Source organism: Microcebus murinus, chromosome 14 (genome assembly GCF_040939455.1).
Source record: "Microcebus murinus isolate Inina chromosome 14, M.murinus_Inina_mat1.0, whole genome shotgun sequence".
Taxonomy (NCBI): Eukaryota; Metazoa; Chordata; class Mammalia; order Primates; family Cheirogaleidae; genus Microcebus; species Microcebus murinus.
The window spans coordinates 73,525,427-73,552,488 of record NC_134117.1 but is presented as its reverse complement, the minus strand read 5'-3'; the positions used below and the strand labels follow the sequence as shown (position 1 = coordinate 73,552,488).

The window sequence follows — 27,062 nt, the reverse complement described above, 5'->3', positions numbered from 1 at the left end:
AGCAGTACCATTTTATTTAGAGATAAAGGCTGTGTTTTGTTTTATTCAGTATGATCATAACTAAGATTATTGCAGCTCAAATAGAACTTTTAAAATCTGCTTTAATCATTAAAGAAAAGATCTCCATAAACTTTACAAAATTTTCTTTTTTGGAAATTTAAGATTGAAGATGTAGAGAAAGACATTAAGGAAGAAATTGACTGCGACGCAGAGGAAAATGCCAAGAAAAAGCATTTAGATAAGAAGAGAAAACTGAAGGAGATGTTTGATGCAGAATATGATGAAGGAGAAAGCACATATTTTGATGATCTTAAAGGAGAAATGCAGAAACAAGCACAGGTAAGTTCCTCTTAGTCTCTTTTCAAGGCTGTAACAGACCTAAATTTGTTTGGGTCTCTGCTTCTGGCCTGCTTCTGTGTCTTTCATCATAACTCCCGGGTCAAGATGCACGTGAGTGTGTTTATTCATACGGTGATCTAATTGCTCCTTCAGTCAGAAGTTCACCAGAAAAACATCATTACCTATTTTTTTATACTAAGCATTAGGTGCAGATGAAGGAGAAGTGACTGAGACATGGTAGTCACTTTTGAGGATCTCACAGTGTAGTGATTTGAGACAGTCTATTATCACTTCAGTGTAAGTGTTGGCTTTACATTCCAGGTGCTGCTCCCTGATGTGTGGCCTGTGTGGCTTATGCACACACCAGTGCTATTCAGGGGAAGTTTTCTGGAAGCCCTTCTTGGTCAGAGTTCAGAAGGACATATTGAGTATAAGGTCAGATGTGGAGATAAAGGGAGATAGTGTGGCCTTCCTGCCTGGGGGTGTTGAGTAGGCTGTTTAAGATGATGATCTCACCCTGAAGGAGATACAAAGATGTGTTTACAGTTGATAGTGAGTGTCTGAGTTGTGCTTTGTTAGTGGGGCCACCAAGCATCTCTGTAAGCTGGACCATACAAATTAAATATATGATTTGTGAAAATGTGGTTGAAAGGCTTTGCTCAACCTTGGCCTTCATCTAGTCAAAGAAGTATCTGCTGATTAGTCATTAACTTAGTGATTACAAGTCTGTGTTGATCTTTGACAGATGTGAATAAGAAATGTAAAACTAGTTCTGAAGTCTTTGCTTCAGCCCATTTACAATTTAAGGTTATTTAGAGCGTTATGGACCATTGTAAAAGACTTTGAATTTTCACTCAGTGAAGGGGGGCCCTTGGACAGTTTTGAGCAGAGGCCAGATATTCACGATTGGCTTCCCGTTGAAAGGATCGCTCTGGCAAAAGTTCAGTGACGTGGAGCAAACCAGGGAGATGGCAGTAGCGGCGAGACAAAAAGTCATCTGGATATACTTTATTTGAAAGCTAAATCAGTAGGATTTCCTAGTGGAGTAAATGTGGGGTGTGTGAGAGGAAATGAGGATGAGTAGAAGTTACTGGAAGGAGTGATTATTATTAGTTAGGCAGGAAAGCCCCTAGTTGGTGCAGCCTTGTCTGAGAAGATGATTTGTGGGGTTGGGTAGGTTTGAAGTATGTTCAGACAAGTGGAGTGTCAAGTCTGGAGAGAGACTCAGCTGTACTGTCCTCAGCATATAGATGGCTTCTTAAAAGCCATAAGATGGCTTGGGGAGTGAGTGCAGAGATGGGGCAGGCAGAGCAGGACTGTGGGTGAGAGGAGGTAGCATCAGTGGGACCCAAGGAGTGCCCAAGAGGGAGAAGAAATCTCCAGAGAATGCCAGGCATGCTGGAAGCCAGCTGTAGAAGGAGGTGAAACATTGCTCAGTTCTGTTTGTTGACCATGATGCAGACAGAACTAACCACTGGAATAGCAATGTGGAGGCCTTTAGTACCTTGACAAGCATTTTCATAGAGTGGTGAGTGAAAGTCCAATTCTCGTGGATTTAAGAGAATGGGAGCAAAGGAACTGGAGACTGCTACTGTAGAGAACATTTGTGGGGTTTGCTGCAGAAGGAAGCAGAGAAATGGAGCAGAGGTTGATAGAGGAAGTGGAGTCAAAAGAAGGTTTTAAGATGAGAGAAATAACAGAGGGAAGGTATGATGGAATAAAGTCCAACAAGAATGGTTGGTATGTAGTGTGCTTTAGTTTGGCATTAAGTAGTGGCATGGATAAATAATCTAAGCTAGAGCTGCCAGGTGGAACTTTCTGCCTTCATGGACATGCATATCTGTGCTGTCCAATATCATAGCCACTGGCCACGTGTTGGTGTTGACCACTTGCAGTGTGGCAAGTGTGATTGAGGAACTGAATTTTAAATATTATTTAATTTTAATTTAAATATCCACACATAGCTACCCTATCTGGCAGCGCAGAGTCTGGATACAGGTGTAAACCCTGGTACAGGATTCATAGTGGGAGTTCTTTAGGTTTTCAGGTAAGTTAGGAAACAGGCATCAGGTGAGAGTGAGAATGAGGGAGGAGGTGTTGGGTGTTTAAGGACGAGAAAAAGAATGAAATAATTGTTTGGAGAGTAAGAAAAGAAGGCATGGACTGGAGAAGCTTTGAGTGTGGACATTCAGGGCTCCTCTCAGAGCTGTTTACATTTGCTGTATGTTGGAGCAACTGAGAAGAAAACAGTTGGGACGTATTCTGAACAAATTGTAGGGATAAAATTTGTATAAAATATAAAAATAATTTATGTTATTTTTAATATGTTAAGGCTAAATAATTCTATCCATGGCTTACTTAGGGAGTACTCATTTTTTTAATATTAATAACGGCATTATGAATTTTCCCCCTTACACACAGCTTAATCGGGCAGAATTTGAAGATCAAGATGATGAAGCCAGAGTTCAATATGAGGGTTTTCGACCTGGGATGTATGTCCGAATTGAGATTAAGAATGTACCCTGTGAATTTGTGCTGAATTTTGACCCCCATTACCCAGTCATTCTGGGTGGTCTGGGCAACAGCGAAGGCAGTGTCGGATATGTGCAGGTAGGTGCCCTGTGCTGCACATTCAGCAGCTGAGGGTCTTGGGATGTGCCTGCACCAGGCATCTTACTGAACTCTCCTCTTCTCTCAGATGCGTCTGAAGAAACATCGCTGGTATAAGAAAATTCTCAAGTCCCGAGATCCAATAATTTTCTCTGTAGGATGGAGAAGGTTTCAGACCATACCTCTTTATTATATTGAAGACCACAATGGAAGACAAAGGCTTCTAAAATATACCCCACAGCACATGCATTGTGGAGCAACCTTTTGGGGTAAAATGTGATTAGAAGAATTTGCTTATAGGTTAATTTAAACCTTTAGGCTGTTATCACTATAGCTTTGCTCTTTTCCTTTCATAAAATCCCAATTCATAAGATTTTTCTGCCTTTTGGGGGGTGGGCAATGTTGGAGTAAATATATATAAGACAGAATCCAGAATTTGTGGTTTACTGTATTTCCTTTTTTCCTATTTTCTTTTAAGGTCCTGTCACTCCGCAGGGAACTGGGTTCTTGGCGATACAGTCTGTCAGTGACATGATGGTAACTGCCTTGGATGATTTACTTTATAGATTCTGTTTCAGAAATGCATCTTGAATATGGATTATTATGTACATGAAATGTTAAGTTGAAGATTGCTCATTTTTAATGTGTAATATAAAGTAAATTTCATTTTGCTTTTGATCTTCCTATATCCTTTTAAGTAGGGTATGGGAGTAGATATGGTGAAGTAGAAGAATTACAATGATACCGAAGATAATTTAGTGTGCATTTTTGGAGGTATTTAGCTAAGAAAGTACTTACGCAGTCTTCATCATGTGCTAATAAGCACTATACTGGGTACTGAGGATACGTATCATCCTAGACCAGCTAGACATGACCCTCCTAGACATGCTGGCTTAACAAAGTGTGTTCACTCATCTTCATTTGACCCATCAGAGCAAGTTTTATTGGCCCCATTTAAAAGAGAAGAAAACAAAATAATGAGCAGATGGAATCTGCCCTAGATGGCCAAAATTTAACTTCTTAAACATTGCAACTGTATTTTTATTTTCCATTTCATTCCAAATAGATTGTGAAATTAAGTTCTTATGAAATGACTCTCAGGAAAGTACTCAAGTCATCATCATTAGTTTGGCTTACCAGTATTAACATTTTAGATTGCTTCTGTTAAAATGCTGTGTTTCATGTTCAGATGTTCTCTCTTATTCTTTCTTAACTGATTGTAAGTGAAGTACACTTTGGTGATTTATTGTATCACAGACAATTGTAGTTTTGTCTTGCTGATATTATTCCTATATTCAAATTTTGGGGTTCCTTTTAGCCTGATTTCCGGATAGCTGCCACAGGAGTTGTCCTTGATCTGGATAAGTCCATAAAAATTGTGAAGAAATTAAAGCTAACTGGTTTTCCATATAAAATTTTCAAGAACACTTCATTTATTAAGGTCTGTATATCTCCATATTCCCATATTTATAAATGAATATATTGTTAAAGGAGGAATGAAATACTCTAAATTATGGGTCTAATGTTTTTAGAAAAGTATTTGAAATCTTTTATAAACTGGATCTTTAATATTGTTTCATTTACTCTTTTATGTTAGTCTCCGTGTTACTTAAATGTGCTGAAAAATCTTAAGGTGAAGTAAAACATATTTAATAATTGAGGCTATTGCTTATTGCTCCCATGTGAAGCTGCCGCAGAACTGATATTGAAAATATGTAATTTCATCCACTGGGTTTTATTTTCTACTTTTTTGGTTTGTGTTAAGAAAGGAGAAAAAATCATATGTTTAACCATTCAGTAGAAAAATAGACAAAGCAATTTATAGAAAACTTGGCAAGAGTGCAGAGAAATGGACACACTGTTCTGCAGTATTTTGGGAGATTAGTTTGAGCAGCTTTTATTGAAAATTTCATTAGGGGGGGATGTTTCCATTAAAAACAGGGTTAAGATCATAAAAGGTTCTTTTATTATAACCTAATAATACCACCAGCGTTTGTGTAGCTCTTTTTAGTTTATAAGTGCATGCACCTAAGTAATTGGATATGAGCTGCAGTCCAACCTGTGAGGTGCCAGCAAAGGCTACCTGGGCTGGTTCAGTCTAATAAATACTTCTTTGACTTTCTCTTCTACAGAGAAACCAGTGATGAGTATGCTAATGAGCCCACAGTAGAGTCTTGATTAATGTTATTTTGGGGAAAATAATATAGAGTTGTATTCTTTCTGAGGTAATAATTTCACTTTTAGGGGGCAAAATACATTTTGATTATTATATCATCCTTAAATTAATTGTTCTTTTTTTTCAACCAAGGCTATATTTATGAACATAGAGGTAAAATATATGATTCTATGTGTTTGTATTTTTATTTTTATATGCCTGTAGGGAATGTTTAATTCTACCTTGGAAGTGGCCAAATTTGAAGGTGCTGTGATTCGAACTGTCAGTGGAATAAGGGGACAGATCAAGAAAGCACTCCGGGCTCCAGAAGGAGCTTTCCGGGCCACCTTCGAGGATAAGTTGCTGATGAGTGGTAGATATCCTTTGTGGCGTGTTCCAGATTGTGTGACTATTCATTATTGTTTTCTAGCCAGAGTTGAGTAGAGGTTGGAGTTTGAATCTCTAGAAAGTCAGAGTCAGTTCCAGCTCTCCCTGGTCAGAGTACGTTATGCAGTGTGATCATTCACGTTGCGCCTGCAGCCCCTTGGTCACCCTCAGTAAAAGTGCTGTGATAGATGAGTAATTTACTTAGTGAAGTCCCTCTTCAAGTACTGTGCAACGAGGTATAGAAGTTTGTGGTGAAATTTTGGGTTTTTTTCCTTGGCAAAATGGATATGAATCTCTTTTGAAAATGTTAAAAGTTAATTTCTTCTCCTTCCAGATATTGTCTTCATGCGAACGTGGTATCCTGTCTCCATGCCAGCCTTCTATAACCCTGTAACATCTTTGTTGAAACCAGTGGGTGAGAAAGACACCTGGTCAGGGATGCGAACAACAGGTCAACTTAGGCTTGCCCACGGCATCAGACTAAAGCCCAACAAGGATTCTCTGTATAAGGTACAGGTTGTGTGTGTGTTAATGCAGATGACAGCATCTGCTCTTACAGATAGGGAGTCAGACAGAGGTTTTTATATGTAATATCTTACGTGATTTGAAATTTAAAGTATAAAATCTAACATTAAATTTGAACAGTTGTATATTCATCGAATATTTTGGAAAAGGAACATGAAAAAATGGTAATAGTGGGTTTTTTTTCTGGATTGAAAAGTAGACTTAAACTTTTTTAAAAAATAAATTTTGTATATATTTGCAGTTTACAACATGATATAGAAAACATAGATAGTAAATGGTTACTATCGTGAAGCAACTTAACATATCTGCTATTTCCCATAGTTACTTTTTTTGTGTGACAGGAGCAGCTAAAATGTACATATTTAACAAAAATCCCCAATAGAATACATTTTTATTAACTATAGTCTTCTTGTACATTAGATTTCTAGACTTGTTCATCTTACATATCTACTTTATATATTTTTTACTTTATTCTCCCCATTTTCTGTTGGTCATTTTTATTTCTTCTTTGGAGAAATGTCTGTTCAGATCCTTTACCCATTTTTTAATTGGGTTATTTTTCTGCTATTAAAACAGTTTGTAAGAGTTCTTTATAGATTTTGGATATTAACCCTTTATCAGATATGTGGTTTTCACACACGTTTTTCCATCCTATAGGTTGCCTTTTCTTTTCTTTTCTTTTCTTTTCTTTTCTTTTCTTTTCTTTTCTTTTCTTTTCTTTTCTTTTCTTTTCTTTTCTTTTCTTTTCTTTTCTTTTTCTTTTTACGTTGCCTTTTCATTTTGCTGTGATGATTTGTTTATTTTGCTGTGCAGAAGCTTTTTAGTTTGATATAGTCCTTATTTATTTTTCAATTTATAGCCTGGCTTTTGGTGTGATATCCAAAAATCATTGCCAAGGTCAAGGGGATTTTCTCCTATGTTCTTTTGTAAGAGTTTTATGGCTTCAGGTCTTATTTAGGTCTTGCATCCATTTTGAGTTGATTTTTATATATGGTGTAAGATAAAGGTCCATTTTCATTGCATGTGGAAATCTAGTTCCCCCAGCACCATTTATTAAAGAGATTCCTTCCCCATTGTGTCCTCTTGGTTGTCCTTGTGAAAAATTAGTTGCTATGAAATGTATTTGGATTTATTTACATGCTCTCTGTTCTGTTCCATTGGCCTGTGTTTCTGTTTTTATGCCAATACAATACAGTTTTCATTATAGCTTTGTAATATAATTTTAAATCAGGAAACGTGATACCTCCAACTTTGTTTTTCTCACTATTGCATTGGTGGTTTGGGGTTTTTGTTGTTCTGTATGAATTTTAGGATTGTTTTTTCTATTTCTGTGAAGAATGCCATTGGACTTTTGATAGGGATTTCATTAAATCTTTCTATTTGCTTTGGGTAGTATGGACATTTTAACAATATTAATTCTTCCAATCTACAAACATAGGATATTTTTATTTATTTGTGTATTATTAAGTTTCTTTCATTGGTGTTTTATAGTTTTCAGTGTTCATATCTTTCACCCCCTTTGCTAAATTTATTCTTAAATATTTTAATTTTTTTGATGTTGTTGTAAATAGGATTGTTTTCTTGATTTATTTTTCAGCTAAGTATAATATTATTTGTACATAGAAATGCTACTGATTTTTATGTTGGTTTTGTATTAATATCTTGCAACTTTACTGAATTCATTTATTAGTTCTGATAAGGTTTTTTGTGGAATCTTTGGATTTTCTTATGTAGAGGATCATGTCATCTGCAAATAGAGATAATTTTACTTTTTTTTTTTCTGATTTGGATGCTTTTTGTTTTTTGTTATTTTTTCTTGTCTGGTTGCTCTTGCTAGTACTTCTAGTACTGTGTTGAATAAAAATGATGAGAGTGGGTATCCCTGTCTTGCACTCAATCTTAGTAGAAAAGCTTTCAGTTGTTCCCCATTGATTATTATGTTAGCTGTGGGTTTTTTATAAATAGCCTTTATCATGTTGAGGAACTTTCCTTCTATACCTGTACTGTTAAGAGTTTTTATCAAGAAAGGATGCAGAACTTTGTCAAATGCTTTTTCTGCATCAGTTGAGATGATCATGTGGTTTTTATCTTTCATTCTGTTAATCTGATGTATCACGTTGATTGATTTACATGTGCTTAACCAATCTTGAATGCTGGGGATAAATCCCACTTGATTTTTGATGTGTTGTTGAATTCCATTTGCTAATATTTTATTGAGGATTTTTGTATCAGTGTTTGATTTATCAGAGGTATCAGGCTATAGTTTATTGTGGTTTCTTTGTCTGGCTTAGGTATAACAGGTGATGCTGGCTTAGTAAAATGTGTTCAGAAATATTTCCTCTAGCTCTGTTTTTGGAAGGTTTTAAGAAGTATTGGTAATAATTCTTCTTGGAATATTTGGTAGAATTGAGTCATGAAACCACCTGGTCCTGAGCTTCTCTTTGTTAGAAGGCCTTTTTTGTTATTGTTCTGTTCAAGCTTCTGTTTCTGTTTCTTCCTAATTAAATCTGGCAGGTGTTATTTTTCTAGGAATTTATCCAATTCTTCTAGGTTATCCAATTTGTTGGCATATAATTGTTCATAATAGTCCTTTGTGATCCTTTTTATTTCTTAGGCGTCTGTTGTAATGTCTCCACTTTCATTTCTGATTTTATTTATTTGAGTCTTTTTTTCTTTATCTAGCTAGATATTTTCCAATTCTTGTTTATTTTTTAAAGAATCAACTCTTGGTTTTATTGATTTTTCCTCCCTCCATGGTTTTTCTGTTATATCTATTTGATTTATTTCTGCTCTGATCTTTATTCTTTTCTTCATTCTGCTAATGTTGGGTTTATTTTGTTCTTTTTCTAGTTTCTTGAGATGTAATATTAGGCTCTTTATTTGGGATCTTTCTTTCTTTTTTTAATGTAGGCATTTCTTGCTATAAACTTTCCTCTTGGAACTGTTTTTAATGCATCCTATAGGTTTTGATATGTTGTGTTTCCATTGTTGTTTGCCTAAGATATTTTTAATTTCTCTTTTGATTTATTCTTTGATCCATTGGTTGTTCAGGAGCATGTTGTTTAATTTCTACATATTCTAAATTTTTCAAGATTCCTCCTGTTACTGATTTCTTGTTTTATACAGTTGTGGTTGGAAACAATACTAGATGTGATTTCAGTCTTCTTGAATTTGTTTAAACTTGTTTTATGACCTAACGTATGGTCTATCCTGGGGAATATTTAATGTATATTCTGCTGCTGTTGGATGGAAAGTTTTATGTAAGTCTGTAGGAATATTTGGTTTGAAGTGCAGATCAAATGTAGTATTTCCTTATTAATTTTCTATCTGGTTGATCATTGAAAGTGGGATATTGGAGTCCCCTAGTATTGTATTGCTGTGTATTTCTTGCTTCATGTCCACTAATATTTGCTATATACATTTAGGTGCTTTGATGTTGGGTGCATATATATTTACAATTGTTATGTCCTCCTGATAAATTGAACCTTTATCATTAAATAATGACCTCCTTTGCCTTTTGTAACGGTTTTTTACTTGAAGGCTATTTGAAGCTGACTTGAAGCTACCCCTGCTCTCTTTTGATTACTGTTTGCGTGGAATATCTGTTTTCATCACTTCACTTTTAGCTTATATATGTTTCTAAAGCTAAAATGGGTCTCTTGTTGGCAGCATATAGTTGACTTTTTAAAAAACTCACTCAGCCACTCTCTCTTTTGATTGGAGAGTTTAATCCATCTACATTCAAGGTTATTATGGATAGGTAAGGACTTACTTCTGCATTTTGTAATTGTTTTCTGGTGGTTTGGTATTCTTTGTTCTTTCCATCCTTTCTTATTGTATACTTTTGGGATTTGATGATTTTCTGTAGTGGTAAGCTTTGATTTCTGTCTCTTGTTTATGTATCTACTGTAGTTTTTTGCTTTGAGGTTACTCTGAGGGCCTACATAAAACATCCTATGGTTATAATAGACAACTTTAAGTCAATAACAATTTAATTTTGGTCACGTACAAGTGCTCTAGACTTTTATCCTCCCCTTCACAATTTATATTTTTATGCCACAATTTATAATTTTTTGTATATTCATTTCTTAACAATTTGTTGTAGCTATAGTTATGTTTGACCATTTTGACTTTTAATCTTCATCTTAGAGATTTGAAACATTTACACACCTCCATTACAGTAATGGAGTATTCTGAATTTGACTGTAAATTTACTTCTACTAGTATGTTTTATGCTTTCATGTGTTTTTATGACAGCAATTATCGTCCTTTCATTTCCATCAAAGAATTCTCTTAAGTATTTCTTGTAATGCAGGTCTAGTGTTGATAAATTCCCTCAGCTTTTGTTTTTCTAGAAAGCTATTTTTCCTTCATTTCTGAAGGCCAGCTTTGCTGGGTATAATATTCTTGGTTGACAAATTTTTGATTTTTTCCTTTCAGCACTTTGACTATCTATATTATCCCATTCTCTCCTGGACTGCAAGGTTTCTGTTTAGACATTCACTGATAATCCAATAGGGACTTGTATGTGACTTGATACTTTTCTCTTGCTACTTTTAAAATTCTCTTTCTCTTTGACTTTAGACATTTTGATTATAATGTGCTTCAGTGAGAACCTCTTTGGGTTCAACCTGTTTGGGGATCTTTGAGCTTCTTGAATATGGATGTCCATATCTCTCCCAAGATTTGTGACATTTTCAGCAATTATTTTGTTAAATAATCTTTCTGTACCTTTTTCCATCACTTCAATAATGCAAACATTTGTTTACTTAATGGTGTTTCATAAGTTCAATAGGCTTTTTTCAAGGCCCCCTCCCCAACTTCTGATTGGGTTATTTCTAAAGACTTGTCTGCAAGTTCAGAGGTTCTTTCTTGTGCATGATCTAGTCTGATGTTGAAACTCTGTTGTATTCTTTATTTCATTCATTGAATTCTTATAGCTCTAAGATTTCAGTTTGTTGTTGTTTTTTTTTAATGATTTCTATTTCTGTTGAATTTCTTTTTCAGATCACTAATTATTTTTCTGATTTCATTGAAATATCTCTTTGTATTCTCATGTATCTCACTGAGTTTCCTTAAGATCCTTATTTTTAATTCCTTTTCAGGCAATTTGTAAATTTTTGTTTCTTTGGAATGAGTTACTAGAGAATTACTGTGATCCTTCAGCAGTGTCATGTTTCCTATCCACCTGCATTGATGTCTGCAAATCTGATAGAATAGTCACGTCTTCCAAACTTTACAGAGCGTATTTCCTAGGGAGAGACTTTTGTCCCACAGAGGTCTTTGGGTGCAGGTTGGAAGGATGCCATGGCTTAGGTTCCAAGTGGATGCAATGGGATCTGCATCTGTACAGAATCTGCCTCTGTGCAAATTCTTCAGCTGCGATTAACATCAGCTATGACGGCTGGTGCCTCAGAGGTTTAGTTAGGCTGAAGGAGTTTGTGGCAGTGTGTGCTGTTAGAGTCCTCAGTGTCACAGGCTTTTAGGGTCTTCTTATTCTCATTTTCCCCACAATGAGAGTCTTAGGTGATCCTTCTGGGCGTTGGATCTGACATGACCCACAAGTAGCTGCAGTGGTGTTGGGTTCCAGGGCAGCTGCCCAGAGCAGTGCCCAGAGCAGCTGTGGAGTCCAGGTCCTGGGCTTAGGGTCTTGTGAACCTGCTGTGGCACCTGGGATTTGGGACACAGGTTCACTCCAAGGCACAGGTAGATGCATGTATCCCACAAAGCTGGGGCCTTTGGCTCTGAGGTAGACTCCAGCTGCTTAGGCCTACAGAGCTGGGTTGCAGCTATGACTTTGATCCTGGGGGCAGGACACAGTACTGGCCTGGCCCTGGGAAAGTGTGCTCTGGAATTTCAGGCCCTAGATTGTAGGGCACAGCTGCAATTTGGAAACTGGAGCCAGTAGGGCATAGTGGTAACATACGTCCCAGGGGACGAGGCACCACATAGTAGTGCCTTTGGACCCTGCAATGGAGGGATATGGCAGTATCTTGGGCTCTGTGAGGCCAGATGCAGCATCAGGAAGTACTCAGGAACAGCAGAGTGTGGCTGTGGCTTGGGCTCTAGGGAGGTAGGGTGCAGCACAGCAACCATTTTACTCCCTGAGGAGTCAGGGTGCCTCAGCAGTTTAGATTGTAGGGTCAGTTCAGTTCCAGGGAGCAGGGTGCTGTAGTTGTTTGTCCAGAAGGGCAGGGTACACCAGCTCAGCCAATGCTTTGTTTCCCTGGGATATAGGGTGGCACATTGGCTCAGCCAGAGCACCTGTTCTTTATGAAGTGGGGTACTGCTTCAGCTCTGGTGCCAGGGAGTGTGACTGCTCTGGATGACCAAGGCACAGATTTACTAGGAGGTAGGGTGCCAAGTCAATTCTGGCCCTGAGGGGCTGAGCATGGCAGCCTGGCCCCTCAGGATAGGATGTATGCTGTGGTTTGGGTGTGGTTTGTCCCTGCCAAAACTTAAATTGAAATGATTCTCAATGTGGTGGTGTTTGGGAGGTGTGACCTAGTGGGAAATGTTTGAGTCATGGGGCAGATCCTTCATGAATATATTGTGCCAGCGATTAGTTATCAGAGAGTGCAATGTTATAAATGTGAGTTCAGCTTCCTAGACTCTCTCTTGCTTCTTCTCTTTGCTATGTAATCTCTTTGCATGCATCTGTTTCCCTTTCCACTTTCTGCAATGAATTGAAGCAGTATGAGAGCCTCACAGATGGGCTCCCGGGTCTTGGACTTTCCAGTCACCAGAATTGTGAGCCAAATAAACATCTTTTTAAAATAAAGTACCCAATCTCAGGTATTTTATAGCAGCACTGAATGGACTAAGACAGTGTATCAGCAGCTCGGGGGTGGTGGACCACCAGGTTGGGGTGGTATGGGGTGAGAAAGCCTCAGGGATGGAAGGGTGCAGTGGCTATTTACCCCTGCAGCAGGACACACTCCTGCAGAGTTTCTAGGTCCAAGATGGCATAGTGCACTGCAGCATGGGTTTTGGGGGAAGCACAGCTGTCTGGACTGCTGTCTGGACTCCAGGTGGCTCTCTTAGCACTTGTAGGGAGTGCTGAGGTCCTCTTGCTTACCTTGTCCCTATAGGGAGCAGTCCTCTAGGTTCAAGCTGATCCTGACTGAGAGATGCCGGGCCAGAGGCATGTTGCTTCCTTCCCTTCTTTATGTGACCGTCCTGGTTTCTGTGTTCTGCCAGATTTTTGCCACCCCTTTGATGTGCTGGCACTCTCCTTTGGTTATTTTCATCAAAATATAGTTGTTTATTTGTTGCTTTGGTTGTCCTTGTGGTGGGGGGACAAGCACAAGAGGATTCTGGTTGGCATCTTGCTGACATCACTCCCTGTTAAACTTTTCATTGTATCCTTTTTTGAACTTTATACTCTTTTGAGCTTTTCCCCCCCACCATATACATTTATTTTAAAAATGTTAATGTGCTCATATTTATTGAAGGAATATGGGTTTTAATTAAATTTTTAATGTTTTAGTAAACTTTTTATTGAAATGTTAACATACAGAAAAATATCCAAATCGTAAGTGTACAGCTCAGTGAATTGTAGCACACTGAAGCTGCCATGCCCTGGACCAAGCAATAGAATTACCAGCATACCAGAAGCCCCTTCTCCCAATCACTATGAGCTCCTCCTCGATGATAGCCACTGTCGCAACTCCTGACATATAGATTAGTTTTGCCTGATTTTGAGTTTTCTAAAATATAGCACATACTATTTTTCCTAGCTTCTTTGACTCGATTTTATAGGCATCAGCCATATTCTTGTATATGGCAGATATTCATTTATTATTATTGTTGAGTTCCATTATGTGACAGTGTCATAGTTTATCCATTGATGGATAGAAATGATTTCCATTTCTTGGCCATTATAACGCTGCCCTGAACACTAGGTCTTGGGTGTGTGAGCTCTTTGGTGCACACACTTCTGTTAGAAGATCCCCAGGGGTGAGTTGCGGGCTCTAGGGTGTGTGCACTCAGCTTCAGTGCAGGAGGCCTGTGCTCATTCTGGAGTCACAGCGGCTTAGCCTCGACCCGTAGCTCCATAGAGTGCTCATCCTTCCACTGCCTTGCCAATAGTTGGCCAGTCAGTATTGTTTTATTTTAGGTTTTCAGTCCCTGTCTGGATTCCCACTTTCATTTAGATTTTGGTCTCAGAAGTTCATTACTTTCTTCACAGCTTAACAATGCATTTGAAAAGATTTATTTGTTTTAATCCAGGATTTTATTCAGTTGTTTTGTAATAAGATGGTAGTTTGAGGTTTCATTCTGTTCTTCTGCTAGAAACGGAAGTCAGCAGGCATTATTCTTTCTATAAAATAGTTAATAAAATTTTGGTTCAACTTACATGAATTTTTATTCAAGTATACTTCAAGATGTGGTACCATTAATTATCCAGGTGCAGTGCTTATACTTTTGTGAGAACATTTCTCTGAGTTTTTTAAAGCAATTTGGGTTTCTTAATAGACAATTTTGAATATTATTGTGGATGATGTCTTTAATAATAAATTTAAAGACATAAGAGAAATATTCTGTATATAGTTGATGCTGACCTTGTAAAGGCCAAGGGCAAAACTTGCCACTTTAACAGTGCTTCTGAATATTTGTCATTTTGCATAATTTAAACGGAATTTAGATTACCTTGAAAATTCAGTATAAAACATTTTGCCTTCATCTATTGTTTGAATCTTACTTTTTTTCAGCCAGCTTTCTATTAGAAACAGAATAAAGTTAAACTTCTTAATTAGAACCAGAGATGGGGACACTTTGGCTACTGATTAGAGGAAGAACTCTGTCCTTAAATCAAGAGAGTTTGATAGTCGAGATGAAAAGCTAGATTATTCTTGTCAGGGTGGAAAACAACCACTACAGTGCTCCAAAGATAAATGCCCTGAATTTTCCATTAAAAGAAACTTTGGAAGCCAATGCAGGACGATTGCTTGAGGTCAGGAGTTTGAGACCAGCTTGAGCATGAGTGAGACCCCCTTTCTACAGAAAATAGAGCAATTAGCTGGGTGTGGGCACCTGTAGTCCAGCTACTTGGAAGGCTGAGGCAGGAGGATCCCTTGAGCCCAGGAGTTCGAGGCTGTAGTGACCTATGATTGTGCCACTGCACTCCAGCCTGGGTGACAGAGTGAGACCCTGTCTCTAAACCAAACAAACAAAAACTTTGGATCTGTTCAGTTTGCTCTGTTGAGACCCCATAGTTCCATGCCAAAGAAATGGGCACAGTTGATTTTTTGGAAGTTATAAATAAATATAATCTGTTCCTCTGTTTGCTTAGAGTTGTGAATGTTCACTGAGGTGGTCTGTATTTGATGAATGATTGAGTCCTGGTTTCTGAGGGACAGCAGACTAGTCTTACTGATCTTCTGGAAAAGTTAATGAGATTTTATGCAAAAGTTTTAAATGCACATAGTACATATATCATAGTTTATATATGTCACAGTCTTTGTTTTCTTTTTCTTTTTAGCCAGTTCTGAGGCAAAAGAAACATTTTAATTCATTGCACATTCCAAAAGCTTTGCAGAAGGCATTGCCATTTAAGAACAAGCCCAAGACCCAAGCAAAGGCAGGCAAAGTGCCGAAGGACAGGAGGAGACCGGCCGTCATACGTGAACCTCACGAAAGGAAGGTACTGTCGCCAGGTGGCTTAGCACATGTTGCATTTAGTTATGAAAATAGTGCTCTTAGTAGCACACTTGGCATTTCTACTACATTCTCGGTTTCATCAAGAAAAGGGTAAGGGCCAGAGTTATTCAAGGCAATAGGATTGGAAGTTAGAGGAAGGGCCAGAGTCCCTGTGCATTTTAATAAGGAGTAACAGGCACATATCTAGGGAACCGCTCTGTCCTCACTAGCTGCACACAGTATCCACAGAGTGATTAACCAAGGTGCTTTTGTGGTAAAGGTAAAATACACTCACACATGTATCTCCATGCCTATTGTGATTTCCTGGGTGAGGGTGGTTTTCACTGAGTTAATATTTATGTGGATCATGAATTGCCTTTAGTTTTGATACCATCAGCCAAGGTGTTAGCCACTGAAACATGGAATGCAAGCATGCCGTGACTGTGGGAATATTCTGTGTCTGTCTTGTCAGATCCTTGCACTGCTGGATGCTCTGAGTACAGTGCACAGCCAGAAGATGAAGAAGACCAAACAGCAGCGGCACCTGCACAATAAAGAGCACTTCCAAGTAAAGCAGAAGGAGGAGGAGGAGAAGCTGAAGCGACAGAAGGACCTCAGGAAGAAGCTCTTCCGAATTCAGGGTCAGAAGGAAAGAAGAAATCAGCAGTCCAGTCTGAAGGGGGCTGAGGAACAATTGAAGTGAGCCTTCGGAAGGGAGGGGCTGTCCTCTGGATCTGCAGAGACAGATGGTTTCAAATATCACCATGCTTGTAAATAGCAAGTCAGGGGGCCAGAGCCCCAGAGAGACATCTTTGTGGGATACATCACCCCGACTGTGCCTTTGAGAGGAAGAGTGGAGGAGGGAGGAGACAGCACTGGTAGGACACATGTTCATTCTCAGCTATGGTTATATGAATTCTCTTACTTTCCTCTACCTATCTCAGTTTAATTATTTTGTGCTACAAAGATATCATTAAAATCTTTTTCTGTTAATTTTGGCTTAGTAGTTTTCATTAGGGATGAATGCCTGACAGTTAACTGTGGATAGTTGTTTATTCTACCACCTTTAGGAGTAGTCTTCCAGAAGGGAAAGAAATGTTTACCTGAACCCTAAGCTTTAATGTAAAATTTTAGAGAAGGGTGTGTGGTGGTTTTTGTTTTTTGGTCTGTTGTTGTCTTCTTTGATAATTGACTCTAATGGACATTTTACATCATATTTCATATGTTTTACATATTAGTATAATAGCTAGGTAGCTGTAAATACTTATTTAAAACTTTAGACCAGGAGATTGCTATCTCAGATACAGAGACCAAGGAAATAGTATTAATATATATTAATGAAGCAGACGGCTCTTATTATGCTCATGAATTATACCTGCCTACCTACATTGCCCTTCTTTAATGGAACCTTTTATTGATGTAATCATACTATTATGTATAGGGTGTATATATTTTATGATTATATATTAACATAATCACACATGATCTAATCCTATATGATATAACCAAAAATTCACATATAGTTGTACACTTTGCCTATTTTCTCCCAATGCTAATGTTTTGCAAATATCACAGTCAGGATATTGACCTTGATGTAATCCACTGATTTTGCTCAAATTTCCTGTATGTAGGCATACACATGCGCACACACGTGTGTGTGTGTGTGTAAAAATATGGGCTGCTTCGTGGATTTGCATGTCATCTTTGTATAGAGGCCATGTTAATCTCTGTATCGTTCCAATTTTAGTATGTGTGCTGCCAATGTGAGCGCCACACTGCCTTTTAAAACATCATATGGACCAAAGAAAATTTACCTGAGGCCAACCAGTGGGTTTCCTAAGAGGGTTGTGCACAATTGGCCTAGTCTGAGAGGATTATAAAAACCTAAAACTATCATTGGTTGAGTGCTCAGCCTTGTGTCTCTATAACAAGTGATGGAAATGTGAGAATTCTGCCAGGGCTCACTCTACCTAGGAAGGGACAGTCAGAATGTGCCCAGAGTAATGAACTACTAAGGAATGAACTCTGCGTGTAAATTTTCCTTTGTTCCTTAGGAGCAGTTATGAATATCAGCATCCAGTGTACTGATAGGTCTGGGATTGATACATAATAGACCCATAAAAATTATAAAATAATTGAAAACTAATTTTTGTTATATACATAGCATAATTGTTATAGCATAATTGATACTGTAGTTTGAAATATGAAACTATAATTCAATTAAAAATATACAAGGAACTCTAAGTCATACCATGTTTTGCAGCTAAGGTAGCTTTTACAGGGTCCTTCAGAACAGATGAAACCTAACTTTAAAAGGGTCTTAGGGGCTAAAGAAATGTTTCCAGATAATAACTTGAATCCACAAATGAGAAAAAAAAGTGTATTATATAAGATTATACAAGTAAATTTGTTAAAAGAGTAAGCATTGCAAATAATAAAGCATATATAATTGTATAGTCTCATATTTTAGCCAAAAGTGAAATTCTTTAGTAATGGGGGAAATAATGTTTAAGCACAGTTGCAGATAATTGTCTTTTCTAAAGACAGTATAATGTATGTGTAATTATATCTGCTAACATTAAAAATCTTAGTTCATCATATTTGGAGAGCAAGGGAAATGAGAAGTTTGTACATCAAGGTTGTTTAAAACGAAATTGGGGAGAAGCAAGATGGCGGATGAGAAACATCGCCAGACAGAGGTGTCTCTGCAGAAAAGACAGATTCTAGCAGAATTTAGAAGAAAGAAGCAAGAAAATGAGCAAACATCGGACAAGGGACGGAAGGAGTGGTACCTGAGACCACGGGAGACTCCACGGGAGGAAGTAGCCGAGGAGAACTGGAAGCAGAGACCTCCAGAGCAGACCAGAGACCAGCGGCAAGGGTAGGTGAAGTGGTTAGCTATACCCTCCCTTGAATCTCGGACTGCTGGTGGGCTCCCCAGCGGGTAGAGAGACCTAAGGACACCAGCCCAGAGACGGCCACCGCCAGTGAGCGGTAAGCCTGTGGCGGATGCAGCACCAGGCCCCCAACTCCCGCAGGGCACTTCCCAGTGCACAGACCCGAGCCGCACGGCAGGCGCCAAATTGCCTCCTTCTCCCCTCCCCCAACCCTATCCGCAGCTGCCAGAGAGAGACAATATAGCCACCAGCCGGAGGCACATCCAGGGAACGGGACCTTCCCTTTTGGGGCCCTACAGCTGACAGAGGGGAACTCAAACGGTGAGCTCCCTACCCACCAGCCATCCCAGGTGCTGCTGGCACGGTGATCCCAGGAGGATGGGGCAGACCCTGAGGCTGAGACACATAGTCTCAGCTTGGGCTCCCAATGGGTGAATTGGGACTGGCACTCCTCTCCCTGGTGGGGATATAGTTTGAACTCTGGGGCCCAGAGGTCAGACCCACAGACCAGATCCCGTGCACCCAGGTCTCACATTGCACGGGACACAGAAGGGATATACACCAACAGCATACTGAGGTGTGTGTGCCTTCAGGGGCAGATCAGCATCCTAGATGGCAACCCTCCTCCCAAAGGGAGGCCGTGCACCCAGCCCAGGTGGCATTCCTGCACTTGGAATCTCCCGGCCGGCATCACAGCCAGGGGAGACCAGGTGGCGTGAGGTCTGGCCTGCTGGCAGAGGCCCAGGAGTAGCCGCGGAGTTGGGGACGGTGGAAAGAAGCCAGGCCCCCTCCATACTGTGGGTCTTAGCTCCAACCTCCACACGCAGACTTTCTGACTGAGCGGGACCATTCCAGCCCCTCCCTGACAGCTTTTCCCGGAAGCAGAGAACAGAATGGCATTTGTGGTGCCTGAAGGGAGGCTGACCCAACCCAGCTCCACCCAGACTGAATCCCAGAATAGTCCTCACTGGGGGAGAAAAGGACACACCTGGAAGTCTCAGGGCCCCACCAACCAAAATCAGGCAACCAAAATGACAGAAGAGGAATTTCAAATGTAGATCATAAGAAAATTCAACGACCTGCAAGAGCAACACCATAACCAACACAGAGAAAGCACAAAAAGCCTCCAAGACCTGAAACAAAAGTTCACTAAAGAAATCGATACAATGAAGAAAAGTTTAACAAACTCCTGGAAATGAAGAATCAATTCAGGGAACTACAAAATACAGTGGAAAGCCTGGAGAACAGGGTAGATCAAACAGAAGAAAGAATCTCGGAGATTGAAGATAACACCTTATAATTAAATAAATCAGTCACAGAGATAGAGCAGAGAAACAAGAGAAAAGACCAAAACCTACAGGAGATGTGGGATTATGTGAAGGAACCTAATGTGAGGATCATAAGGTTACCAGAAGGGGAAGAAGAAAACACCCAAGGGTTGGACAAGCTATTTGAAGATATAATAGAGGAAAATTTCCCAGGCCTTGCTCAAAATCTCGATATACAAGTTCAAGAAGCTCAGAGGACACCTGGGAGATTCAATGCAAATACGAAGACTTCATGACATCCAGTCATCAGACTGACCAAAATATCAAGTAAAGAGGCCCTTCTAAGAGCTGTAAGACAAAAGAAGCAAGTAACATACAAAGGAAAGCCAATCCGAATAACACCAGACTTCTCTACTGAGACTTTACAAACAAGGAAAGAGTGGGGCCCCATTCTCACTCTCCTGAAACAAAACAATGCCCAGCCTAGAATCTTATTCCCTGCAAAACTAAGTTGTGTATACGAAGGAGAAATCAAGATAGTCTCAGATAAGCAAAGACTGAGGGAATTCACCAAGACAAGACCAGACCTTCAAGAAGTACTCAAAACAGTGTTACCCATGGATCAGCACAATAAACACGAATGTAAATCTACTTGAAGCTAAAGATCAAAGCCCAGATACTACAATGGGTCAAGAGAGACAACAAAGCAACAAAGTTCAACCCAACATAATGAACAGAAATCTGCCCCACCTATCAGTTATCTCAATAAATGTGAATGGCTTGAACTCCCCACTCAAGAGACATAGGCTGGCTGAATGGATAAAAAAAACACAAGCCAAGTATCTGCTTCCTTCAGGAAACACATCTAACCTGGAAGGATGCAATTAGACTAAAGGTAAAGGGGTGGAGAACAATATTTCAAGCAAACAGAAGCCAAAAGAAAGTTATCTGTAATCAGCACTGCTGGCATGGCAGTGCTGATTACAGATAACTTAGTGGGTTTTTTTTATTTTTATTTTATTTATTTTTTTTTTTTGAGACAGAGTCTCGCTTTGTTGCACAGGCTAGAGTGAGTGCCGTGGCGTCAGCCTAGCTCACAGCAACCTCAAACTCCTGGGCTCAAGTGATCCTGCTGCCTCAGCCTCCCGAGTAGCTGGGACTACAGGCATGCGCCACCACGCCCGGCTAATTTTATATATATATATATTAGTTGACCAATTAATTTCTTTCTATTTTTATAGTAGAGACGGGGTCTTGCTCTTGCTCAGGCTGGTTTTGAACTCCTGACCTCGAGCAATCCGCCCGCCTCGGCCTCCCAGAGTGCTAGGATTACAGGCTTGAGCCACCGCGCCCGGCCGATAACTTAGTTTTTAAATCAACAAAAGTAATGAAAGACAAAGAAGGTCACTATATAATGGTGAAGGGTACAGTCCAACAAGAGGACATAACAATTCTAAATATATGTGCACCCAACCTTGGTGCACCTAGATTCATAAATCAAACTCTACTGGATCTAAACAAATGGATAAACAACAACACCATAATAGTTGGAGATTTAACACTCCACTGACAGCACAGGACAGATCCTCCAAACAGAAAATCAACAAAGAAATAATGGACTTAAACAGAACCCTAGAACAAATGGGCCTGACTGACATTTACCACAAAACCACTGAATATACATTCTTCTCATAAGCTCATGGGTCATTCTCTAAGATTGACCAAATTCTAGGACACAAAGCACGTCTCAAACAATTTAAAAAAATTGAAATTATACCATGTATTTTTTCAGACCACAATGGAATAAATGTAGAAATTGATCCTAATAGGAGTCCTCATTTCTACACAAAGTCATGGAAACTAAACAACCTCCAGAACGATCACTTCATAAGCGAGGAAATCAAGATGGAAATCAAAACATTCTTTGAACTAAACGACAAAGGTGACAAAAGTTACCAAAACCTGTGGGACACAGCTAAAGCAGTCCTGAGAGGAAAGTTTATTTCCATAAATGCCTATATCCAAAGGTCAAAAATATCACAAATAGACAACCTAATGAATCATCTCAAAGACCTGGAAAACGAAGAACAGACCAACCCCAAACCCAGCAGAAGAAGTGAAATCATTAAGATCAGATCAGAACTAAATGAAATTGACAACAGGGAAACTATGCGGAAGATTAATAAAACAAAAGTTGGTCTTTGAAAAAATAACACACCCTTGGCTAGACTAACGAAAAGCAGAAAAGAAAAACTCTAACAAGCTCCATCAGGAACAATAAAGGAGAAATTACAGCTGATGCCATGGAGATACAAGATATACTTTGTGAATACTACAAAAACCTCTATGGACACAAACTGGAAAATGTGGAGGAAATGGACAATTTCTTAGAAACACATAGCCTCCCTAGGCTCAACCAGGAAGAAATAAAATTCCTGAACAGAACAATATCAAGTACTGAAATTGAAAGAGCAATAAAAAACCTTCCTAAAAAGAAAAGTCCTGGACCAGATTACCACACCTACAAAGAAGAACTGGTTCCTATCCTGCAGAAATTATTCCACAACATCGAGAAGCATGGAATTCTCCCCAACACATTTTACGAAGCGGAGAAAATCAGCAAGAAAAAATCAAACCACCCTATCAAAAAATGGGCAAAGGACATGAACAGAAACTTGTCAAAACAGAATAATGGCCAACAAACATATGAAAAAATGCTTAACATCTGTAATCATCAGGGAAATGCAAATCAAAACCACAATGAGATATCACTTAACTCCAGTGAGAATGGCCTTTATCAAAAAGTCCCCAAACAACAAATGCTGGCGTGGATGCAGAGAGAGAGGAACACTCCTACACTTTTGGTGGGACTGCAAACTAGTTCAACCTCTGTGGAAAGCAATATGGAGATACCTCAAAGTGATACAAATAGATCTACCATTTGATCCAGCATTTCCACTACTGGGCATCTACCCAAAAGATCAAAAGTCACTTTATGAAAAAGACACCTGCACTCGAATGTTTATAGCAGCACAATTCACAATTGCAAAGCTGTGGAAACAAGTGCCCATCAATTCATGAGTGGATTAATAAAATGTGGTATATGTATACCATGGAATACTACTCAGCTTTAAGAAACCATGGTGATATAGCACCTCTTGTATATTCCTGGATACAGCTGGAACCCATTCTACTAAGTGAAGTATCTCAAGAATGGAAAAACAAGCACCACATGTACTCACCAGCAAATTGGTATTAACAGATCAACACCTAAGTGGACATATAGGAGTAACATTTATCGGGTGTCGGGAAGGTGGGAGGAGGAGGGGATGGGTATATACAACCACAACAAGTAAGAGGTGCAACATTTGGGGGATAGACACGCTTGAAGCTCTTACTCAAGGGGAAGGGGGCTTCGGCAATATATGTAACCTTAACACTTGTACCCCCATAATGCGCTTAAATAAAAATAAATGAATAAATCAATAAAACTAAAGAAATCTCTAATATCTGAAAGAAGCAATAAATAGTATTTTTCATGTAGAATGTTTACTGGTTAAGGGGCCAGCTGGCCAGGTAGTAAAATACAGTCGTGTGTTGATTAACGACAGACATTCTGAGAATGTATCATTAGGCAGTTTTGCCATTGTGTGAACCTCACAGAGTGCATTTACACAAGCCTAGATGGTATAGCCTCCTACACACCTAGACCGCATGGTGTGTCCTGTTGTTCCCAGGCTACAGACCTCTAACAGCATGTTGCTGTGCTGAGTACTGTAGGCAGTTGTAGCACAATGATAAGTATTTGTATATCTAAAGCATAGAAAAGGTACAGTAAAAATATGGTATTATAATTTTACGGGACCCCTGTCATATGTGCAGGCCATCATTGACCAGTATATTGTTAATGCAGTGCATGGCGGTATATAACTGCATCATTTTTGCAACTGATAGGTTTACATTTGTTTTAAAGGAAGATAGTATATCAAAATGAGGACTAGACTGGGGGAGTTTATAAATTACTTTTCAATACTAATGCTTTATTCATTATGTATTAATCAGGAAGTATTTTGCAAAAGTAAATTCCACCAGAATGTGAGTTCTGTCAGAACAGGAACTGGGTTGTTCACCTTCTTGGCACTTGGCATAGAGCCATTCATTGAGTGTATCTTCAAGTAGAGCCACTGGGCATAGAATAAGTGCTTAATAAATATTTGCTTGGGAGGAAGAAGGGAGGAGGACACTCCAACTGAAGCTTGTTATGCAAATAAGGATTCACCCTCTAAAATATTTTGGTAGTTTTTATAGAAACCTTACTAAATTGCATTAAACTTTATAAATTGTAAAAAATTATTCTTTTGTTGTATTTAATACATTTGACAATTGGGAATTGAGATAACCACTCATTATTATACTCTTCTCTCTTTTTACCATGTACAGGCAGCCATAAGTTCTGGTTATTTTTTTTTAAAACTAGTATTGGCCTATAGTGTACATATCATTCTATGCCATTAAATATTCTTATGTAATAATAGATGCGTTCAGGTATATTTGGTTTCCTATTTATGCACATACTAGATGGTTTCTTTCTTCTTCTTTTTTTAATATGTTAACTTGCTTTATTTAAAACTTTACTGTTTGGTGGCAGGCCTACCGTTTCAGGAATAAATACGCAGAGCAGGAAGCCACGTGGCCTGTATTCAGCTCTCTGGAGGCTTCAGGGCTTACCCTGGTGATGGGAAGAGAGCATTTGCTTGGTTGCCCTTAGCATTGACTCCTTTTAGCTAATATTTTGGCAGACTCCTATGTTTTTTTAAAAGCATCATTCAGAGTCTATCTTAAATACATTGAATTTTATTTGCCTGTCCTTAGTTTTTTGCCTATTTTATTTCATAGTTTTAAAGTCTTATACATTTTTATAATCCTTAAACTAATAAAATCAAAAGCTGAGGTGTTGGACAGTTAAATGCCAAAGGTGTAAATTATAAAAGTGTTAACATTTCATATTTTGGGGATAGTACCTTATGATTAAAAATTAGGTAAACTTTGGTTCAGCTGGTATTTGGAGGAATATTTTAAATCTTACTTTAAGGAAAGTTACGACTTTCTAAAATAAAGTTGCCAGTGGTATATAGAGAGGAAAGATTGTTTTATACATTTGGATCAGTTCGGCAGTAACTTTTTTTGAGGTCCTGTTTTTGTTTTGCTTCTTTTTTCTAATTTTTGTATTGTGAAATATGCATAACAAAACTTAACATTTTAACCATTTTTAATTCTGCAACTCAGTGGTATTAATTACATTTACTGTGTTATACACCCATCTTCAGAACTTTTTAATCATTCTAAACTGAAACTCTATATCCATTAAACACTCCTCATTCCCTCCTCCCTTGGCTCCTGGCAACCACCATTCTCTTTTCTGTCTCTGCATTTGAGTGCTCTATACAAATGGAATTGTACAATAGTTATCTTTTTGTGTCTCATTTATTTCACTTAGCATGTGTTTAAGGTTCATCCACATTATATCATGTGTCAGAATTTTCTTCCTTTCTAAGACTGAATAATATTTCAGTGTGTGTCTGTATCACATTCTGCTTATCCATTCATTCATTAATGGATGTTTGGGCTATTGTGAATAATGTTACTATGAATATTGGTGTATAAATATCTGTGAGTCCCTGCTTTCAGTTCTTTTCTGTAGATACCTAAAAGTGAAATTACTGATTAAATGTAATTCTATGTTTAATTTTTTGAAGAACTGCCTTACTATTTCCATAACAGGTAAGCTATTTTACATTCCTGCTAGCAGTGTACAAGGGTTCCAATTTCTCCACAGGCTTGACAATCCTTGTTATTCTGCGTTTTTTGGTTGTTTTTTTTTAATAGTAGGCACCCCAAGTGAGTGTGAAGCTTCATCTTATTGTGATTTGCTTTTACCTGATGACTACTGATGTTGAACAACTTTTCATGTGCTTATTGGCTGTCCATATAGTCTTCTTAGGAGAAATGTCTGTTCGAGTCCTTTGCCCAGTTTTGAATCAGGTTGTTTGGTTTTTTTGTTGTTGAATTGTAGAAGTTCTTTATATATTCTAGATATTAATCCCTTATCAGATAAATGATTCACAGATATTTTCTCCCATTCTGTGAGTTGTCTCTCTTACCTCTATTGATAGTGTCACTTGACATACAAAAGTTTTTAACTTTGATTAATTCCAATTTATTCTTTTGTTGCCTGTGCTTTTGGTGTCTTATCCAAGAAATTATTATCAAATCATTGTTTACTTTTCTTAAAAAGGTGTTATTTATGTGATTATTTGGCAATGTCCATCTCTGTTGATTGCACTTCTTGAGGGCAGCGCTTTTAAACATGCAAATTTGATGTTCCCAAAACTTTGGGTGGCTTTCCTTTGTGTACAGGCCGAAGCCCTTAACTCTGCTTCACTGCCTACTCCAATCCTTATCTCATACCTCTCTTCTGCTGCTTTGAGCTCTGGCCACATTGGCCCTTTGTCCCTCGGTGTACTTGCCTCAGGGCCTTAGCACATGCTGTCCCTCTCCCTGGAGTGCTTTAGGTCCAATGTTCACCTCCCTGTGTTCTACCAGGTGCCCACTGCCTTTCCTTCTGACCATGGCCGCTACCACTTGTCAAGTGGTCCCTACACTGGCCCAGGTCTCCCCTGGACCCTCTCATGGCTTCCCCATACTGTTCCAGACTTTTCTCCTACTAAGCCGTGATTCTCAGTGTGCGGTCCAGAACCCCAAGCATCCAAATCTGTTTCCTGACAATAGGAAGACATTATTTACCTCTTTTACTCTCACTTGCTGTTAAGTACCAGGCCAGCTTCCCAGAGGCCATGTGACATTCAGAAGGACAGCAGCCTGACTGCAGATAGGAGGGTCCAGCTTGTAGTGAGTCGGACGTGACAGGCACTGGGGAAGACTGTAAAACAGTGCCACTTTTCCTGCAAATTAATTTTATTTTAGAAAATATTTTTTACAAAAATATGCTATTTATGTTACCATATAATGGGCTTGTTTCTGTTATTTTTAAACAAACTAATATTTTAAATGTTTCTCAGCTTCAACCTTTTGTTGTTATAAGTCATGGTATGGCTTTTATTCTCTTTACCCCAAGCCAGTTTTATTAAAGTGTAATTGACAAAAATTGTATATATTTACAGTGTACAGGGTGATGTTTTGAGATATATATATATATATATATATATATAGTAAAAATAT

The 27,062-nt window shown here is 38.6% G+C and overlaps 1 protein-coding gene and 1 non-coding gene across 5 annotated transcripts in view; one reads left to right on the top strand and one right to left on the bottom strand.

Moving 5' to 3' along the window:
- The window catches only part of BMS1 (BMS1 ribosome biogenesis factor), a 68,132-nt gene extending 51,481 nt beyond the window's left edge, over positions 1-16,651 (top strand). For all 4 annotated transcript variants that reach the window (XM_076010269.1, XM_076010265.1, XM_076010266.1 and 1 more), the window contains exons 15-23: positions 163-339; positions 2,761-2,949; positions 3,038-3,218; positions 3,428-3,486; positions 4,268-4,390; positions 5,330-5,477; positions 5,826-6,001; positions 15,501-15,662; positions 16,131-16,651. In XM_076010269.1, the coding sequence (XP_075866384.1) occupies positions 163-339; positions 2,761-2,949; positions 3,038-3,218; positions 3,428-3,486; positions 4,268-4,390; positions 5,330-5,477; positions 5,826-6,001; positions 15,501-15,662; positions 16,131-16,361 (1,446 nt within the window). In that variant the 3' untranslated portion in view covers positions 16,362-16,651. The remainder of the gene's footprint in view (positions 1-162; positions 340-2,760; positions 2,950-3,037; positions 3,219-3,427; positions 3,487-4,267; positions 4,391-5,329; positions 5,478-5,825; positions 6,002-15,500; positions 15,663-16,130) is intronic.
- Positions 16,652-17,325: 674 nt separating this feature from the next.
- On the bottom strand, positions 17,326-17,429 carry LOC142875776 (U6 spliceosomal RNA). Its single transcript, XR_012923066.1, has one exon. It is a non-coding gene; the product is annotated as a U6 spliceosomal RNA (small nuclear RNA).
- Between the last annotated feature and the right edge of the window lie 9,633 nt (positions 17,430-27,062).